The 17,525-nt window shown below is 47.7% G+C and overlaps 1 protein-coding gene across 4 annotated transcripts in view; it reads left to right on the top strand.

The window, feature by feature from the left end:
• LOC147095826 (cell adhesion molecule CEACAM2-like) overlaps window positions 1–17,294 on the top strand; it is a 30,623-nt gene extending 13,329 nt beyond the window's left edge. Inside the window, exons 4-6 of one of the 4 annotated variants that reach the window (XR_015074829.1) lie at window positions 948–1,034; window positions 12,764–12,830; window positions 15,671–15,759. Coding sequence is in view for 2 of the 4 variants with exons in the window: in XM_085974831.1 (XP_085830957.1) it covers window positions 948–1,034; window positions 15,671–15,762 (179 nt within the window). In the remaining 2 variants the exon portion in view is untranslated. Of the gene's footprint in view, window positions 1–947; window positions 1,035–12,763; window positions 12,831–15,670 lie in introns of all 4 variants that reach the window. The other 3 variants (XR_015074830.1, XM_085974831.1, XM_085974832.1) reach the window with 3 other exon arrangements.
• The last annotated feature ends 231 nt before the right edge of the window (window positions 17,295–17,525 follow it).

Here is a 17,525-nt window from a genome sequence, read left to right as displayed (position 1 = left end):
TCACACTCTTCACAACACTTTCACGTTTCATGTCATCTGCAAAATTCAAAATTGTGCTCCGTACCCTGCAAGTCCAAGTCATTAATGTATATCAAAAACAGCAGTGGTCCTAGCACTGATCCTTGGGGAACGCCACAGTATATGTCCCTCCAGTCCGAAAAACAGCCATTCGCCACAACTCTGTTTTCTATCCCTTAGCCAGTTTTGTATCCATGCTGCTACTGCCTCTTTTATCCCATGAGCTTCAATTTTGCTAACAAGCCTAATATGTGGTACTTTATCAAACGCCATTTGAAAGTCCATATACACAACATCAACTGCACTGCCCTCATCCACCCTCTCCGTTAGCTCATCAAAAAACTAGTTAGTCAAACACAATTTGCCCTTAACATATCCATGCTAGTTCTCCTTTATTAGTCCATGCTTATCCAAGTGGCTGTTAATTTTCTCCAAGATTATTGTTTCTAAAACCTTCCCCACCACCGACGTTAAACTGATTGGCCTGTAATTGCCGGGTTTATCCTTCTCCCCCATTTTGAACAAGGGTGTATCATTTGCAATCCTCCAATCCTTTGGCACCACCCCCGTATCTAAAGAGGATTAGAAGAATGTGGCCACAGCACCTCCACAATTTCTACCCTTACTTCCCTCAGCAACCTAGGGTGCATCCCATCTGGACCAGGTGAGTTATCCACTTTAATTACTGCCAGCCTTTCTAGTACATCGTCAGTGTCCCAGCAACCTCCTCGATTACCATAGCTTTGTCAAAGTCCTCTTGGTAACCACTGATGCAAGGTATTCATTTAGTATCTCAGCCATACCTTCTGCCTCCACCAATCCGTCTCCATTTTAGTCCAACCGCTCCTTTAACATTTGAATTAAAAATAATTTTTTTAATGTTTCCTTTTAACAAGGGTTAATCGAAGACAAATCGTTTCATTTCTTAGGTCATGAATCCAATTCCAGAGCTCGATATGGGTTAATTCTGTTTGCTGTCTTAGTGTTCGTGATGGTGCTCTCTGTCCTGGTGTATGGTGAGTGCTCAGTGCTCCGGTTAAGCTCTGTCCTTGTGTGTGGTAGAATCTCAATGCAAGCAGTTTTTTTTGCTTCTGTGGGTTGAAAGGGTCTTATTTTAGAAAACGCTTGCCTTTGACCTTTGGGTGGGTTGAGTCTCCTCGGCTTGCCGTCTGTAAGGGTCTCACACACACAGGATTCTAGTAAAAGGGCAGAAGGATGGTGCTACTCTGGAGTTGGAGATCACGCATGTGTTCGGGGCAGCGTAGAAGGAACTTTATACCCTGTTTCTAACCCATGATGGGAGGAGTTACTGGAGGGTGGGCACTGACTGGGAGGGGTCAGTGGAGGGTGGGCACTGACTGGAAGGGTCAGTGGAGAGTGGGCACTGACTGGGGGGTCAGTGGAGGGTGGGCACTGACTGGGGGGGTCAGTGGAGGGTGGGCACTGACTGGGAGGGGGTCAGTGGTGGGTGGGCACTGACTGGGAGGTCAGTGGAGGGTGGGCACTGACTGTAAGGGGGTCAGTGGTGGGTGGGCACTGACTGGGAGGTCAGTGGAGGGTAGGCACTGACTGGGGGGGTCAGTGGAGGGTGGGCACTGACTGGGAGGGGGTCAGTGGAGGGTGGGCACTGACTGGGAGGGTCAGTGGAGGGTGGGCACTGACTGGGAGGGGTCAGTGGAGGGTGGGCACTGACTGGGAGGGGGTCAGTGGAGGGTGGGCGCTGACTGGGGGGGTCAGTGGAGGGTGGGCACTGACTGGGAGGGGTCAGTGGAGCGTGGGCACTGACTGGGCGGGAAACGCGGCGGCGAGGCTATAAATGGCAGCTGAGACCAGGTAGGTTTACCAATCTCAGAAAGGGAGAGAAGTAAAAAGTAATCGAAGTGTGACATCAACAGAAAGCAGGTAAGTGATTGGTTGGTGAGTATTTCTCTTTTTTTAAACTTTAACTCTGTGGTTTATAGTTTCGAAGCTCTCTGTGGTGTAACGGGGACTGTTGGTAAACCAGGGCCCTTAAATATATCATTTATCTGTGGTGTAATTGGTGGGATTTATTTGTTTAATTTAATTTCAATTAATTAAAGGGTAAGTCATGGCAGGACAGCCCGGTGCCATGTTATGCTCCTCCTGCGCTATGTGGGAACTCGGGGACACTTCCTGTGTCCCTGACAACTATGTGCGCAGGAAGTGTGTCCAGCTGCAGCTACTGACAGACTGCATTGCGGTGCTGGAGCTGCGATTGGATACATAATGGACCATTCACGATGCTGAGGACGTCGTGAATAGCACGTTTATTCAGTTGCTCACACCGCAGGTAAAGGTGGCACAGGCAGAAAGGGAACGGGTGACCAACAGGCAGAGTAGTAGGCGCAGGCAGGTAGTTCAGGGGTCCCCTGTGGCCATCCCCCTCTCAAACAGATATACTGCTTTGGATACTGATGGGGGGGATGGCTTACCAGGGGAAGGCAGCAGCAGCCAACTTCCTGGCACCAGGGGTGTTTCTGCTGCACAGGACGGGTGGAAAAAGAGGGGGAGAGCTATCGTAATAGGGGATTCTGTTGTAAGGGGACTAGATAGGCATTTCTGCGGCTGCAAACGAGACCCCAGGATGGTGTGTTGCCTCCCTGGTGCAAGGGTCAAGGATGTCTCAGAGCGGCTGCAGAACATTTTGGAAGGGGAGGGTGAACAGCCAGTTGTCGTGGTGCATATAGGTACCAATGATATAGGTAAAAACCAGGATGAGGTCCTAAAAGCTGAATATAGGGAGTTAGGACCTCAAAGGTAGTAATCTCAGGATTGCTACCAGTGCCACGTGCTAGTCAGAGTAGAAATAGAAAGATATTTCAGATGAATACGTGGCTAGAGGAATGGTGCAAGGGGGAGGGATTCAAATTCCTGGGACATTGGAACCGATTCTGGGGGAGGTGGGAACAGTACAAAATGGACGGTTTGCACCTGGGCAGGGCTGGGACCGATGTCCTAGGGGGAATGTTTGCTAATGCTCTGGGGGAGGGTTTAAACTAAAATGGCAGGGGGCTGGGAACCTGAGTGGGGAGACAGAGGAAAGGGAAACGAGGATAAAAGCAAAAGACAGGAAGGAGAAAAATGTAGTGTATGTGCCTTTAAGAGCCCCATGTGTACTGTAATGCCGGTAATGGCCACTCGGGCTATATAAGCCTGTATATTGTGTTGTATCAGTTAGTTCCCCTCCAGACTTTGTTTAGTAAACACCTATGAAACCAACTCCTGTCTTCAGTGTCTCTATTAACACACAGACACAACAAAAAACAGAAGTGGCAGGCAGAGAAATCAAGGGTTTAAATCAAATATGGCCACAGTAAATAATAATTCTAAAACATCGAAGAGCGTTAAAAAAACAAGGCTGAAGGCTTTGTGTCTTAATGCGAGGAGCATTCGTAATAAGGTGGATGAATTAGCTGCGCAAATAGAGGAAAACGAATATGATATGATTGGGATTACGGAAACATGGCTCCAGGGTGGCCAAGGCTGGGAACTCAACATCCAGGGGTATTCAATATTCAGGAAAGATAGGCAGAATGGAAAAGGAGGTGGGGTAGCATTGCTGGTTAAAGAGGGGATTAACACAATTGAAAAGAAGTTATATTAGCTCTGATGATGTGGAATCTGTATGGGTTGAACTGAGAAATGCCAAGGGGCAGAAAACATTAGTGGGAGTGGTATATAGACCTCCAAACAGTAATGCAGAGGTCGGGAATGGCATTAAATGGGAAATTAGAGAAGCATGCAATAAGGGCACAGCAGTTATCATGGGTGACTTTAATCTACATATCGATTGGGCTAACCAAATTAGTAACAATACTGTGGAGGAGGAATTCCTGGAGTGTATACGGGATGGTTTCTGTTGTGTATTTTGAATGTGTATTAGAATTGTCCCACATGGGATACCGTAGTGATGATTTGCAATGCACTACGGGAAATGTAGTGCATTGAGTGAAGAAGCACATTGTAAATAAAATGGCCATTAACTAAACTCTCCACCCCGGAGTCCTTCTTAATTGTTATATAGGTAAGGGTATAAAACCCCTTGAGACACAACAAAACTGGCGACGAGGACGACGGACTTGCGCTGCACTTTGCACTGGAATCGGTGATGTTTAAAGTAAGAAGTTCCTGTCTTAATGGCGCGTCCGCAGTTTAGTGCTGATGCAATCGCCTCGTAAAGGTGGCGTTCGTGTGTTACACAAATAAGAAGGGGGAGAGTAACGATACAGTGAAACGAAGTGGAGGAAAAGGACTGTAAAAATAAAATAAAAAATGGCTATGCTAACCAGAGCGTTTGGACCACTTGATGAAACGGCGGAGCAATGGAGTGCTTATACAGAGTGTTTCGGATTTTTCGTGACTGCAAATGGCATTAAAGATGACGTGAAAGTGGCGACGTTCCTCAGTGTGATCGGAGCAAAAACATTTGGCTTGTTACGGAGTTTGATGCACCCGGATAAGCCCGGCGCTAAGACATATGATCAGATTGTGGAAGTTTTGGAAACACATTTCACACCCAAGCCGCTGCTGATTGCCGAGAGGTTCAGGTTTCACAAACGAAACCAAGGGGAGGGTGAGTCCATAGCCAAATATGTTGCAGTGAAGAAGCTAACTGAGCATTGTGAGTTTGGTGAAACTCTAAATGACACTGTCCGTGATAGGTTTGTGTGTGGATTAAGATGTGAAGCAACACAGAAGCACTTGCTCATGACTGACAAACTGATGCTTAAATCAGCAGTGGAGCTCGCTGTGTCTATGGAGTTAGCAGCTAAAGATGCACAGCTGTTGGGGGCTGCAACAAGAGTGCACAGGGTAGCAGCTACACCGGATAAGCATGCAAGGGATGCCAGAGAGTGTTACAGATGTGGAAGGTCAGGTCATCAGCCATCTGACTGCTGGTGTAAAGACCTGACCTGTCGGAAATGTGAAAAGAAAGGACACATTGAACGTGTGTGTAAAGGGCAAAGCAAACAATCCTACACAGAGACACACAAAAACAAACAAGGAAACACATCCAACTGGCGTTCTAAAAAGAAAAACCTACACATGGTGAAACAAGAACAGGAAGACAGTGACACAGACTCTGATGGGGAGCTGAATCTCCATGTGTTAACGGTGAATGGAGGCTCATTAGGCTATGGAGTCACTCCACTACTAGAGGGAATACTGGTCAAAATGGAGCTGGATACGGGGGCCGCTGTCTCCTTGATTTCAGAGAAGCTATTCAAAGATAAACTGAACCACCTATCACTGACGCCAGCCAAGCTCATCTTAAAGACCTACACTGGGGAAACAGTCCCAATGCTGGGTAAGACGGAGGTCAAGGTGGAGCTTAATGGACAAACCGTGATGCTGCCAGTTTACGTGGTCAAGGGTGACTATCCATCCCTGATGGGCAGGCCATGGTTGGAGAAAACTGAATGCGGTGTCAGTCGAAGAGGTGGGGCTAACGGCAGTGTTGACAAAGCATGCGGCTGTCTTTGATGGAGAATTGGGGAGTATGAAGGGGATTATGGTCAAACTCAAGGTGAAGCCTGACAGCCAGCCACGATTCCTGAAGGCCAGGAACGTTCCCTATGCCCTCAGACCAAAGGTGGAGGCTGACCTGGAGCGTCTGGTCAAGATAGGGGTCCTGGTGCCGGTTTCGCACAGTGAGTGGGCCACGCCCGTGGTACCAGTGATGAAGAGTGACGGCGTGGTTCGCTTATGTGGAGATTTCAAAGTAACAGTGAATCCTGTGCTCTCAGCTGAACAGTACCCCTCCCCATCATTGAAGATCTTTTCGCGGGTCTAGCAGGCAGTCAGAAGTTTAGCAAGATTGATCTATGCCAAGCCTACCTGCAGATGCATGTAGAAGAGGACTCACAGAAGTACCTCACCATCACCACCCACAAGGGCCTCTACAGGTACTGCCACCTACCCTTTGGTATAACGTCAGCACCAGCATTGTTTCAGCGGGCTATGGACCAGATCTTAAGCGGCATTCCAGGGGTACAATGTTATCTCGACGATATCCTTGTCACAGGAAAGGACGACAACGAGCATCTGCAGAAGCTGACGAAGACACTGGGAAGACTTGAAGAATATGGCTTATGTGTTCGCAAGGACAAATGCGAATTTTTCAAGCCATCAGTGGAGTACCTAGGCCATGTCATCGACGCGGACGGCCTACACACAGCACCGTCGAAAGTGAAAGCCATTGCCGACGCTCCTGCACCTACAAATGTCGGCCAGCTGCGGTCATTCTTAGGTCTCTTGAACTATTACGGAAAGTTTATTCCACAGCTGGCATCACTGTTGAAGCCATTACATGAGTTGCTGTGTCAGGGCAAGGCCTGGGCATGGACGAAGGAGTGCGAAGCTGCATTCAAGAAAGCCAAAGCAGCTTTGACTGACCCCAGAGTGTTGACGCACTTTGACTCGTCGTTGCAGATTCAGCTGGCCTGTGACGCGTCGCCTTATGGCGTCGGCGCGGTCGTGTCCCACATCTTTCCCTCAGGTGAAGAGAAGCCGATTGCATTTGCGTCAAGGTCCCTGAGCAAGGCGGAGGTGAAATACCCGCAGATCGAAAAAGAGGCTTTGGGCATCATCTTTGGAATCAAAAAGTTCCATCACTACTTGTTCGGAAGGAAATTCACCTTGCTGATGGATCATCGTCCTCTGACATCGATCTTTGGTCCACACACAGAATACCCTCCCTGGCAGCGTGCAGGATGCAGCGCTGGGCGCTGATGTTAAGTGCTCACAATTACAACATCAAATACCGGAGGTCAGCAGCACATGGCAATGCGGACGGATTGTCAAGACTTCCGCTGCCTGTGCCCTCTGAAGGCTGTGAGCAGAATATTTTCTACTTTGACATGGTGAGCAATGCCCCCGGCATGCGAGTGATCATACCACCAAAGCTGCGGAAACATGTCCTCAACGAGCTGCACTCAGGACATTGTGTCATTGTCCGGATGAAGGAGCTGGCACGAAGCTACTTCTGGTGGCCCGGTCTGGATCATGAAATTGAAGTTGAAGCGAAATCATGCCCATCATGCAAGACAACCAGGGATACGCCAAGAGCAGCGCCACTGCATCCATGGGAATGGCCGGCGACACCGTGGGACCAGTGGAAGGAGCGATGTTCCTGGTCGCGGTGGACTCCCATTCCAAATGGCTGGAGGTTGCAGTAATGTCCACTACCACTATGCAGAAAACCATCGAGACTCAGAGAGATGTTCGGACGATTTGGTCTGCCGCAGCAGATCGTAACCGACAATGGAACACAGTTCACATCCCAGGAGATGGAGTAGTTCCTCAAGAGCAATGGAATCCAGCACACGTTCTCCGCGCCTTATCATCAATCCACGAATGGATTGGCGGACAGATTTATCAGAACGCTGAAACGCGCATTGAAAGCTGCAAGAAGTGATGCTCCTCTAAAGCAGCGCCTGAATGCTTTCTTGCTGAAATACCGAAACACGCCTCATGCTACGACTGGAGCATCTCCTGCTTACCTACTCATGGGAAGGCAGCTACGGACACGCCTTGACCTGCTGAGGCCAATGTCCACAGAAGCAGTGGTGCACACCAATCAGCAGCATCAAGTCAGCAGACGAGCTCAGAGGTCCAAAGAATGACACTTTGTGGTGGGGGGCAAAGTCCTCGCGTGTAACTACATCACCCCGGAGCGGTGGGTCCCGGCTACGGTCATTCAAAAGACGGGCCCCATTTCATACCGAGTCCGCACCGGAGACGACCGAATATGGAGACGGCATGTAGACCAGTTACTGCCAAGACAGTCGCCACAGGTAACCCAAGAAACAGAGGATCAAGGACCTGCTGGGGGCTCCAGCAAGGACTGGTCGTCTGACCCTGAGACGGTGGCACCATCCACTCTTGTGCCATCGAGGGAGGAAGCCACGCCTGCAGGGTCACGGGAGAGCCAGCCAGAGCCTGCTCCTGAGACTAGGCGTTACCCCCAAAGAGAAAGGCAGCCTCCAGAGCGCCTTAGTTACAGTTAGTGCTAACCTGTGTGCATGGGGCAGAATAATCCCCAGGGTTAGCGGAATGTAAAGGCAGTCTACCCTCTCTTCCAAAGTTATAGTCATTTTCAGTTATTCTGTTTTGTGGACATTCTATTTTAAGGGGGAGGAAATATGTTGTGTATTTTGAATGTGTATTAGAATTGTCCCACATGGGATACCGTAGTGGTGATTTGCAATGCACTATGGGAAATGTAGTGCATTGAGTGAAGAAGCACATTGTAAATAAAACGTCCGTTAACTAAACTCTCCACCCCGGAGCCCTTCTTAATTGTTATATAGGTAAGGGTATAAAACCCCTTGAAACACAACAGTTTCCTGGACCAATATGTCGAGGAACCAACTAGAGATCAGGCCATCTTAGACTGGGTATTATGTAATGAGAAAGGATTAATTAGCAATCTTGTTGTGCAAGGCCCCTTGGGTCAGAGCGATCATAATATGATAGAATTCTTCATTAAGATGGAGAGTGAAATAGTTGACTCAGAGACTAGGGTCCTGATTTTAAATAAAGGAGACTACGATGGTATGAGTTGCGAGTTGGGTAGGATTGATAGGGAATGTCACTCAAAGGGTTGACGGTGGATGGGCAATGGCAAACATTCAAAGATCGCATGGATGAACTACAGAATTTGTTCATCCCAGTTTGGCATAAAAATAAAACAAAAACGGTGACTCAACCGTGGCTAACAAGGGAAATTAGGGATAGCATAAGATCCAAGGAGAGGACATATAAATTGGCCAGAAAAAGCAGTAAACCTGAGGATTGGGAGCAGTTTAGGATTCAACAAAGGAGGACAAAGGGATTAATTAAGAGGGGGAAATAGAGTATGAGATTAAGCTTGCAGGGAACATAAAAACTGACTGTAAAAGCTTTTATAGATATGTGAAGAGAAAAAGATTGGTGAAGTCAAGCGTAGGTCCCTTGCAGTCAGAATCAGGGGAATTTATAATGGGGAACAAAGAAATGGCAGACCAATTAAATACATACTTTGGTTCTGTCTTCACAAAGGAGGACACAAATAACCTCCCAAAGATGTTGGGGAACATAGGGTCTAATGAAAGGGAGGAACTGATAGAAATCAGTATTTGTAGGGAAATGGTGTTAAGGAAATTGATGCGATTGAGAGCCGATAAATCCCCAGGGCCTGATAATCTACATCCTAGGGTACTTAAGGAAGTGGCCCTAGAAATAGTAGATGCATTGCTGGTCATCTTCCAACATTCGATAGACTCTGGAACAGTACCCATGGATTGGCAGGTAGCTAATGTTACCCCACTATTCAAAAAGGGTGGTAGAGAGAAAACGGGGAATTACAGACCAGTAAGCCTGACATCGGTAGTGGGGAAAATGCTGGAGTCCATTATAAAGGATGTAATAGCAGGGCACTTGGAAAAAAGTGACCGGATCGGACAAAGTCAACATGGATTTACAAAAGGTAAATCGTGCTTGACTAATCTATTGGAATTTTTTGAGGATGTAACTGGGAAAATAGCTAAGGGAGAACCAGTGGATGTGGTGTATTTGGATTTTCAAAAGGCTTGCGATAAGGTCCCGCATAAGAGATTAGCATGTAAAATTAAGGCATATGGGATTGGGGGCAAGGTATTGACTTGGATAGAGAACTGGTTCGCAGACAGAAAGCAAAGAGTTGGAATAAACGGCTCTTTCTGAGTGGCAGGCAGTGACTAGTGGGGTATCGCAGGGATCGGTCCTTTGACCCCAGCTATTCACAATATATATTAATGATCTGGACGAGGGAACTAGATGTAATATCTCCAAGTTTGCAGACGACACAAAGCTGGGTGGACATGTGTGCTGTGAGGTGGATGCCAAGAAACTCCAGGATGATTTGGACAGGTTGGGCGATTGGGCAGAAGCATGGCAGATGCAATATAACGTGGATAAATGCGAGGTTATCCACTTTGGTGTCAAAAACAGGAAGGCAGATTATTATCTGAATGGCAATAGATTGGGAGAAGGGGAAGTGCAACGAGACCTGGGCGTCCTTGTGCACCAGTCACTGAAAGTATGCATGCAGGTGCAGCAGGCAGTTAAGAAGGCAAATGGTTTTTGGCCTTCGTAGCGAGAGGGTTTGAGTACAGGAACAAGGATGTCTTGCTGCAGTTATACGGGGCCTTGATGGGACCACATCTTGAGTATTGCGTGCAGTTTTGGTCGCCTTATCTGAAGAAGGATGTTCTTGCCATGGAAGGAGTGCAGCGAAGACTGGCAGGAATGACGTATGAGGAGAGATTGGGTCGATTGGGCTTGTACTCGCTGGAGTTTAGAAGAATGAGAGGGGATCTCATCGAAACTTATAAAATTCTAACAGGACTAGACAGACTAGATGCTGGAAGGATGTTCCCGATGGCGGGGGAGTCCAGAAACAGGGGTCACAGTCTAAGGATACGGGGTAAGCCATTTAGGACAGAGATGAGGAGGAATTTCTTTACCCAGAGAGTGGTGAACCTGGGGAATTCTCTGCCAAAGAAGACAGTAGAGGACAATTCATTAAATATATTCAAGAAGGCGTTGGATATATTTCTTAAGGCTAAAGGGATCAAGGGATATGGAGAGAAAGCAGGGACAGGGTACTGAATTTGGATGATCAGCCATGATCTCATTGAATGGTGGAGCAGGCTCGAGGGGCCAAATGGCCTACTCCTGCTCCCATGTTCTATGTTTCTATGACTGGGAGGGGTCAGTGGAGGGTGGGCACTGATTGGGAGGGGTCAGTGGAGGGTGGGCACTGATTGGGAGGGGTCAGTGGAGGGTGGGCACTGATTGGGAGGGGTCAGTGGAGGGTGGGCACTGATTGGGAGGGGTCAGTGGAGGGTGGGCACTGATTGGGAGGGGTCAGTGGAGGGTGGGCACTGATTGGGAGGGGTCAGTGGAGGGTGGGCACTGACTGGGAGGGGTCAGTGGGGGGTGGGCACTGACTGGGAGGAATTGTGAGGAGGAGACTCTCCAGTTAGTTAATCATTATTTGCTCCAGTTTTCTCGCTGACTCTCGCTGAGTTCTATTTCCTCTCAGAGCAGCTGCCTGCAGTACCTCCCCCAAGTGAGGCTATATGGGGGTGATCTTGCCAGCCCTGGGGAGGCGGGTATGGAGGCGGGACTGCCGGGAAAATGGCAGAATTTGGGGGCGGCTGCCCAACCCGCCCCCAACCCGCCTCCATGCCATCTTCCCAGGACGTAGGTAGCTGTTCCGCGCCGGGTCCTGTTACCTTGGAGGCGGGAAGGGGTTAAAGCCTATTAATTGCCAGTTAACAGGCAGAAAATAGGATTATCCCCTTTTTGCCCTCAAGTGTGGGCTTCCCAAAGGCTCCAAAACCAGCCAGCTCAGCGAGGCGAGTACTGGGGTCGGGGGGAAGGTAAGTGATGGGTGCAAGAGTGTAGAGGTGAGTGTCTGAGGTAAGTGCAACGTGTTTTTAAAAGTGTACTTGCCTTTGTTTCTTCCTGCAGGCTTCAGTCGGTGTGTATGCGGAGAGTCTCGGACCTCCGTGTTGGGATTGACAGCTGGCCGTTGCAATCACAGATGCAACAACCATCTCAAAAGAAGTTTGATGGGGTCTTGTATTCAAGGCCTCATCAAACTACAGAGAATGTCAGTGCTGGATGAAACATCATACGTTGACATGCTCTGCAACCGGCTTTCCCTTGATTGGCCTGCTAAACGCACTGGGCTGGCTTAACAAGGTCAATCAAGGGAAAATAGCGCGGGTTGGCCACAAATCGATGGAGGTGAGACATCGACCCGACAAGCAGCAGTCCCACCTCCAATGCTCCCCCAATCACAAAATCGTCCCCTATGTGTCTGAGCCTGGACAGTGAGTGCTGGTGGGCTGTTTGACCAGGAGGGCCTCACACCTACACCCGATCCTGCCCTGACTCCATGTCCACACATGCACTGGCTGTCAGCAGTGACTGGATTGCAATCAGCGGTACGCACCCTGGTTCAATAGTCACCCTCCCTAATCCATTAGACACGGAGACTCATTTTTTGTGGCCCCACATTTTATCAGCTTATTTAAACGGACCAGGGAGTTCACCTGAGATTTCCCTAGTCTGTAAGGCTCAGTACCACACCACATTGTCAGTTGTGGCTCAGTGGGTAGCACCCTTTCCTCTGAGTGAGAAGGTCCTCTTCTTAGTCCCACTCCAGAGACCTGAGCATATAAACCAGGCGAATGCTTCAGTGCAGTGCTGAGGGAGAGCTGCACTGCCGGAGGTGCCATCTTTCGGATGAGACGTTAAACCCAGGCCCCATCTGCCACCTCAAGTGGATGTAAAATATCCTGCGGCACTATTTCGAAGAAGAGCAGAGGAGTTCTCCCTGGTGTTCTGGCTAACATTTATCCCTCAACCAGCATCACTAAAACAGATGATCTGGTCATCGATTTCATTGCTGTTTGTGGGATCTTGCGGTTTGTGAATTGGCTGCTGCGTTTCCTACATTACAACAGTGACTGCAATTCAAAAGTACTTCATTGGTTGGGAAACACTTTGGGACGTCCTGAGATTGTGAAAGGCGCTATATAAATTATTTCATTCTTTGACATGGTGTATATCAATGAGAAATGGGGGTAGAGTCTCCCTTTATAAATCAGATTGAAGTTAACGCAAAGAAGGTCATTTAAAAAACAGAAGTGGAGGTGAAGTCTATAATTCATCCTTTATTTGCCTTCAGCAAGATAACCGGTCTCACGTCTTGAGTGATGGAGAATCAAGCAGGACGACGAGATGAATGAAGGATGGCAAGTAACTGTTAACTCTTTCAGTGCTGGCTCAACTGAACTCCGCCTCATTCAGCATGTTTACCCTTGTGAAAGAGTGCATTGTTAATAGACTGGGAGCTGGGTGGTGTAGTGCGTTAGTGCACTGGCCTTTCATCTTCTCGGGTCCTGGGCTTGAATCCATCCCAGTGAAGGCAGGAGCCGGGCACGTCCAGTGTCGGCTTTACATAGGATATTGTCATATATCCCTTTTGCCATTAAGTGGAGGTATTATAGGATATTGTCATATATCCTTTACAAGTTTGAGGACACAAATAACCTCCCAGAGATGCCGGGGAACATAGGGTCTGATGAAAGGGTGGAACTGAAAGAAATCAGTATTTGTAGGGAAATGGTGTTAGGAAAATTGATGGGGCTGAAGGCCGATAAATCCCCAGGGCCTGATAATCTACATCCTAGGGTACTTAAGGAAGTGGCCCTAGAAATAGTAGATGCATTGCTGGTGATCTTCCAGAACTCGATAGACTCTGGAACAGTACCCATGGATTGGAGGGTAGCTAATGTTACCCCACTATTCAAAAAAGGCGGTAGAGAAAAAGCGGGGAATTATAGACCGGTAAGCCTGACATCAGTAGTGGGGAAAATGCTAGAGTCCATTATAAAAGATGTAATAGCAGAGCACTTGGAAAGCAGCGACAGGATCGGACAAAGTCAACATGGATTTACAAAAGGTAAATCGTGCTTGACTAATCTACTGGAATTTTTTGAGGATGTAACTGGTAAAATAGATAAGGGAGAACCAGTGGATGTGGTGTATTTGGACTTTCAGAAGGCTTTCGATAAGGTCCCGCATAAGAGGTTAGTGTGCAAAATTAAGGCACATGGGATTGGGGGCAAGGTATTGACTTGGATAGAGAACTGGTTGGCGGACAGAAAGCAGAGAGTTGGAATAAACGGGTCATTTTCCGAGTGGCAGGCAGTGACTAGTGGGGTACCGCAAGGATCGGTCCTAGGACCCCAGCTGTTCACAATATATATTAATGATCTGGACGAGGGAATTGGATGTAATATCTCCAAATTTGCAGATGACACAAAGCTGGGTGGGAGGGTATGCTGTGAGGAGGATGTCGTGAAACTCCAGTACGATTTGGACAGGTTGGGTGATTGGGCAGAAACATGGCAAATGCACTATAATGTGGATAAATGTGAGGTTATCCACTTTGGTGGCAAAAACAGGAAGGCAGATTATTATTTGAATGGCAATAGATTGGGAGAAGGGGAAGTGCAAAGAGACCTGGGTGTTCTTGTGCACCAGTCGCTGAAGGTAAGCATGCAGGTGCAGCAGGCGGTTAAGAAGGCAAATGGTATGTTGGCCTTTGTAGCAAGAGGGTTCGAGTACAGGAACAAGGATGTCTTGCTGCAGTTGTACAGGGCCTTGGTGAGACCGCACCTTGAGTATTGTGTGCAGTTTTGGTCGCCTTATCTGAGGAAGGATGTTCTTGCCATGGAAGGAGTGCAGCGAAGATTCACCAGGCTGATACCTGGGATGGCAGGAATGACGTATGAGGAGAGATTGTGTCGATTGGGCTTATACTCACTGGAGTTTAGAAGATTGAGAGGGGATCTCATCGAAACCTATAAAATTCTGTCAGGCCTGGACAGACTAGATGCAGGAAGGATGTTTCCGATGGTCGGGGAGTCCAGAACCAGGGGTCATAGTCTAAGGATAAGGGGTAAGCCATTTAGGATTGAAATGAGGAAGAATTTCTTCACCCAGAGAGTGGTGAACCTGTGGAATTCTCTGCCACAGAGGGCAGTGGAGGCCGATTCATTAAATATATTCAAGAAGGAGTTGGATATATTTCTTAAGGCTAAAGGGATCAAGGGATATGGGGAGAAGGCAGGGACAGGGTACTGAATTTGGATGATCAGCCATGATCTCATTAAATGGCGGAGCAGGCTCGAGGGGCCGAATGGCCTACTCCTGCTCCTATCTTCTATGTTTCTATGAAACACCTGGTTCATATTCTTTATTAAATCAAGTCAATGATATAACGGGCCAAATCATGCTGGAGTGGGGCATCTCGTGACGTGCGTCGTTCATTAGACTTTTTCCTGCATCCTTTAGCTCGAATATAATTCGTGTCGTAATGTGTTGGAAGTGTGAGCTGATAACGGTGCAGCGAGGGCAACGGAGCATCTGGGACCTCAGTGAAGGACGGGACCAACAGTCTATCTCCGAAAACAATGAGATTTAAGGATTGAGAAAGAGGAGTGACGGAGAAAGAGGGTGAATTAGAGTCAAATCAGTACAGAAAGTGAAATAGAGAGAGGGAAAGAAAGATTGGGTTAAGAGAGAAAGAGAAAGGAAAAGTAAAGTGAAAAATTTTAAATTTTCAAAAAAATTGCTAAGAATAATTTACTACATGCAGGAATGACACTGAACAGTTTAAATTGTTCCCTTTCTGGGCCAGAGAAGTTGTGTGGCATTGTGTTAACAATTATCACGTTGTTTAAAAAAAAGCAGCTGGATAATTCTCGATTTGAGGTCGGAAATAAAAATATACAGTTGCTGCAATCAGGCAGGCATGTCCTGAGTCAGCGGGTTTGTTCACTGACACCGTGCACCGGGGACACAGCTCCTGCCCGTGAACACCGCTCTCCCAGCCGCCCCCTGGAGAAGGAACAGAGGCCCTTCACTGGGTTCACTGGGAGGTCAGATTCCCCCCCCCAACCCCAGCCCTAAATTATTGTTGTGCTGCAGCCACTGGTCACAAAGCCTTGGGAACTAGGCCCGATATCTAAAGCAGGATAACTGAGGCAATAAAAGTAACTCACGGAATGCTGTGTTTCACCAACAGATTGCCAAAGTTTCCAGAGTATTGGGCCGCGACTATCGGATGTGTCGGGAAAACTAAACGTAGCAACACTCCCTTCAGCTTGGCACACTTGAGTGGACCGATAGAAGCTGCACCTTCTCCATCTCCAGCCGCAGCTCCATGTGACGAGGCGAGAACATCTATCATTAAATAAAGACGTGTGGGAGATCGGTTCATTCATTAATAAGTCCCAGCTACAGTTGGAGGTTCAGGTAACTCAGTGTCGGACAGTAACTGGAGGGCAGATGGTGAGCGGGAATCTACCTGTTCACAGGAGCCCGACTGAATGAGACTGAAGATCTCCGGGAATGAGTTGAGCTTCATTCACTTTAGATCAGTGAGCGATTGAACCCCAGCCCCGATTAAAGACAATCGGCAACACATTCATAAACAGCCAAGGGGAACTCAGAAATAGAATTACACTTATCCGTGCCAGCACTAAGACTGCCTATTACCACCTCTGGAACATTGCTCAACATGCCCCTGCCACAGCTCACCTGCTGCTGAAACCCTCATCCATGCCCTTATTACCTCTAGACTTGACTATTCCAATGCACTCCTGGTCAGCCTCCCACATTCTGGCCTCAGTAAACTTGAGGTGATCCAAAACTGTGCTGCCCGTGTCCTAACTCGCACCAAGACCCGTTCACCCATCACCCCTGCGCTCGCTGACCTACTTTGGCTCCCAGTTAAGAAACACTTCAATTTTAAAACTCTCAGCCTTGTATTCAAATCCCTCCACGACATTGCCCCTCCTATCTCTGTAATCTCCTTCAACCCCACAACCCCCTGAGATATCTCGACTGCTCTAATTCTGCCCTCTTGAGGATCCCTGATTATAATCGCTCAACCTTTGGTGGCCGTGTCTCCTGTTGCCTGGGCCCTAAGCCCTGGAATTCCCTGCCTAAACCTCTCCGTCTCCCTACCTCTCTTCCCTCCTTTAAGACGCTCCTTTAAACCTATCTCTTTGACCAAGCATTTGGTCACCTGCCCTAATTTATCCTTATGTGGATCAGTGTCAAATTTTGTCTTATAATACTCCTGTGAAGCCCCTTGGGACGTTTTACTACATTAAAGGTGCTATATAAATACAAGTTGTTGTTGTTGAGTGCTGCACTGTTGGAGGTGCCGTCTTTCGGATGAGACTTTAAACCGAGGCCCCGTCTGCTCTCAGGTGGACGTGAAAGATCCCATGGCAACATTTCGATGAAGAGCAGGGAAGTTATCCCTGGTGTCCTGGCCAATATTCATCCCTCTATCAACATAACAAAATCAGATTATCTGGTCCTTATCACATTGCTGTTTGTGGGTTCAAAATTGACTACACTTCAAAAATACTTCATTGGCTGTAAAGCGCTTTGGGACATCCGGCGGTTGTGAAAGGTGTTATATAAATGTAAGTCTTTCTTTATCATTGGTGGCCGTGCCTTTAGCTGTCTCGGCCCTAGGCTCTGGAATTCCCTACCTAAAGCTCAGTGCTACATTTTGTTTTATAACACGCCTGTAAAGTGCCTTTGGACACTATACTACTGAAAGTTGTTGTTGTACTAGAAGTGTGGAAAAAAACATTCCATAATGGGAAATAAAATAACTGATGAAAATAAAATCAGTGCATTTAAAGAGATTTATTTCCCTGCACATGGTGAGCTCCACGGAGGTCGCCCGATACCATGGTAACGGGACACCGAGCAGGACTGAATGAAATGGAGGAAGAGTTTCTCATGTGATGCAGAGCTTGGGTTTGCATTGAAAGTGACCAGAACAAAGTGTTGAAATTATTTCAAAAACATTTCAAAATAAAAATGATGTGGAGTATTTTAAACCAACACTCGACACA

This window comes from Somniosus microcephalus, unplaced genomic scaffold (assembly GCF_052327205.1).
Source record: "Somniosus microcephalus isolate GS21.2 unplaced genomic scaffold, FLI_Smic_1.0 unresolved_chr1, whole genome shotgun sequence".
NCBI lineage: Eukaryota > Metazoa > Chordata > Chondrichthyes > Squaliformes > Somniosidae > Somniosus > Somniosus microcephalus.
This window is presented reverse-complemented; position numbering and strand designations above follow the sequence as displayed.